The 3124-nt window shown below is 31.2% G+C and overlaps 1 protein-coding gene across 2 annotated transcripts in view; it reads right to left on the reverse strand.

Moving 5' to 3' along the window:
- Positions 1-2162, reverse strand: part of LOC134264481 (small ribosomal subunit protein uS2m-like) — a 19052-nt gene extending 16890 nt beyond the window's left edge. The window contains exons 1-2 of one of the 2 annotated variants that reach the window (XR_009991538.1): positions 2050-2150; positions 1536-1724 (exon numbers count right to left, since the gene is read on the reverse strand). Coding sequence is in view for 1 of the 2 variants with exons in the window: in XM_062746777.1 (XP_062602761.1) it covers positions 1536-1724; positions 2050-2128 (268 nt within the window). In the remaining variant the exon portion in view is untranslated. Of the gene's footprint in view, positions 1-1535; positions 1725-2049 lie in introns of both variants that reach the window. The other variant, XM_062746777.1, reaches the window with a different exon arrangement.
- Positions 2163-3124: the final 962 nt, after the last annotated feature.

Below are 3124 nucleotides of genomic sequence, written 5' to 3' on the forward strand. Positions count from 1 at the left end.
GCTACACAGAAATGCCTTGCTATATGTCAGGGCTCACACACCACTTTTTGGGACTGGGGCCGGGGCCGTTCAAATTGGGAAAATTATCGTCATTTTGGGAAAAGTTGGATAACCCAAATTCATTAAAAAAAATCCTCAAATTTTGCTTTTCTAGCCTTTTCTCATTCTATTTAACTCTGGTTTTGAATAAACAGTAAAACAGGACAGACATGGGTACGTAGGCTATTTATGAAAGTACATAAGCCTTGTCATTACTAACTTTAGTGTTGATATTGCGGTTGTATGTGTCTTTCTGAGTGACAGTTGCTTACCAATACAGCACGAGACTGAACATGCTGAAGCGTGGGTATGTTTCTAGGTGCAGCTTACTAATGTTTAAATGAAATATCTATTTTTGAAACCAAAATGATTTTTTTTGTCGAAACTACATGACAGGATACTCTGCTCTCGTAGTTAGTACACATTTTTGTAAAAAGCAATAACCTGGTTCCCCGAACCAGTTTACGAATGCATTTGGCTTGAACTAATAAAATAGTAGTAGTGTTTTGTTTGGTTTCTTTTTGCGATTAAGTTTCATGGACTTTTATTTTTTAATTAATATTTGCTATATGAAAGTTGGGAAATTTACACCTTTCTTTTGGGAAAAAAGGTACCTTTTTTGCATTGGGAACGGGGCCGAATATCGGCCCCAGATTTAGAGAATCAAGAGCTCTGTATGTGATCCTTGTCTGATATTGTAAATATCAATAAACAGAAAAATCAAAATTGTAAATCTAAAATGTTTTAATAATTTAAAGTCCCTGGTGTGAAAAATAAGTCAATGATTTCCTGGGCTGACCATAGACATAAAAACACAGATTCACAACTGCACCAGTAAGTGATAAACATGTTTTTTTACTGAAATATGTGACGGTCACGGACCACTTAATATCCTAAGAATAACCCTTTATTCAATATTGGTCTTGTATTTCTATCTAAAGTAAAATTAATAATAATTAATTTTATTATATAAGGATGTAGGATTTGTAAAGTTTTATTCATTTTTGACAGCAAATTAAGAGGTCAATGATCGAAAATTGGCAAACTTTTGGTTAAATGGCCAACCAAGAGTCACTGGTTCCAAATTCAGACTTTTCCCTTGTCTTTTTATAATAAAAAGAAATTTACAAAAAAAATTCCAGAATTATTTGTAAATATGAATTTTCATAAATTACTTTGTTATCCCTGAAGATTTTTCAACTTTTATTTGATTAAAGTTGCACAAGATTTGAAAAAAAGTAATCAATAGGGAAAGCAAGACTTCAAACAGTTGTGAATCTCTGTTATTATAATATGCCTGTGGACCGTGAAGCAATACCGATAGTTTCAAGAATATTATTCATACACCACATACACATTACATATCTGTTATAGAGAGTAGTTACAATAAAAACCAAGAAAAACATCTGCCTTCTGAAAAATTACAGATAAAGAGCCTTCTGAAAAATTACAGATAAAGAATGTCATGCTGACTTAAAATTCGAAATTATACCCACGTTTATACTCATTTTCCATTGGTTTATAATCAACCAGGTCCACTTCTTTTGCCAAAGGCTTTTCTGTTAGGCTTTTGAATACTTTTTCCTCATATATCCTTTCAATTCTGAGTGGTCGGGGGAGAACTACCTTAGCTTTAGTATCTGTCTTGTAGTTTCTCTGAGGACACAGATGAGGGATGTAGGCTCCTACAATCAGCATGTCATAACACAGTTATCTTCCTTTCAATGAGAATATAGTATTCAATCAGAACAGCTTCTGAGATAATTTTACATATTTATTCCTGAGTTTCAATATTTTACAGAATCCAGTTTTACTCGAACAGATCATATGTATCTAAAAGAGTTACACAAATGTAAAATTTCTCTACATATTTTCAAGGTTTTTTAAAATTCGATGTAGAAGTGGAGAAAATTCTGGCTATGCAAAAAGGCAATGTTTTATTTTATTATTTTTTTTTGAAGAAAGAAACAGACAAAACTTTGATTACTTGTTATATTATTTGTGACATACCTGCCAGAGAGTTGATCTTTTTTAATTTATTAAGCATTATTAGAACGGACTCGACCTTTTTAATGCAACCGGAAGTCATGCTGCTCTGAAATTAAGTCGGACGCGAAATCTTTCGATCAACATGCATAATATTTTCCTGTAAAACATGAATACCTAAAAATACCTATTTTTTTATCATTTGCTTAATCATTTATTGACAAAGTGCACCCGTTTCCTTTTTCTTGGAGATTTTCGTTATGACACAAATCCGTACATAGAGAAATGGGTGATCATTAATTTACTTAAAAAGGTACAATATATCCACACAAAAAAAAACCCGAGGGAAAGGAGGGATAGAAATTAAAATGATAATAAAACTTTAAAGATCTTAAACCCAACTTCCTTTATGTACAAGTACCTTAGCATGACAAAAAGGAATTAAGTCTCTCTCTTTCTTTGCAGACTAGACGGACCCCTCGAATCATGAGTTTTCGTGGTATTACGGTTAAATTATAATAAAGTGCTTCAAGACTGAATAATTGAGATGTTTGCTATTTATCACATTTACAAACAATAATTCTCCTTATTTTAAAATGATTTTAACTCACATATCATTTATTATTTGTTCAGAAGGTCATTGAATTCTTGCATAGTTGCTCTTCTGATTTTTTTGCTGACGTCATATGTTTTCGTGGTATTCATAAAACATGTAAACTATGGAAATCTAGTCGTGCAAAACCCTTATAAATTTTACAGTGTCAAAAAACTAGTTAATTGACAAAATGATTACATTATTTGACATGGAAATTTATTTGTTGTTAATTAAGACCACATCTATCTAGGCGTGCCTTAGCTGTATTGCTAAATAATGTAAAATTTTTCTCTTTCTCAAGAGTGACCTAGAAGTAATTTTGTAAAGCTTTATTTGAATGTTTCATGTTTAAAATATGAATTCCATGTATATTTAAAAAGATTAAATGTTTGATTCAATTAATTTTCAATGGCACAATATTTTTTATCATATAACTTTTTTACACCCCCGAAATTTTCTTTGAAAATTATATAAAAAATGACGTTACTAGATCACCGTAGAAAA

Source organism: Saccostrea cucullata, unplaced genomic scaffold, assembly GCF_032062105.1.
Source record: "Saccostrea cucullata isolate Sc308-1 unplaced genomic scaffold, CSIRO_AGI_Scuc_v1 ctg4189, whole genome shotgun sequence".
NCBI lineage: Eukaryota > Metazoa > Mollusca > Bivalvia > Ostreida > Ostreidae > Saccostrea > Saccostrea cuccullata.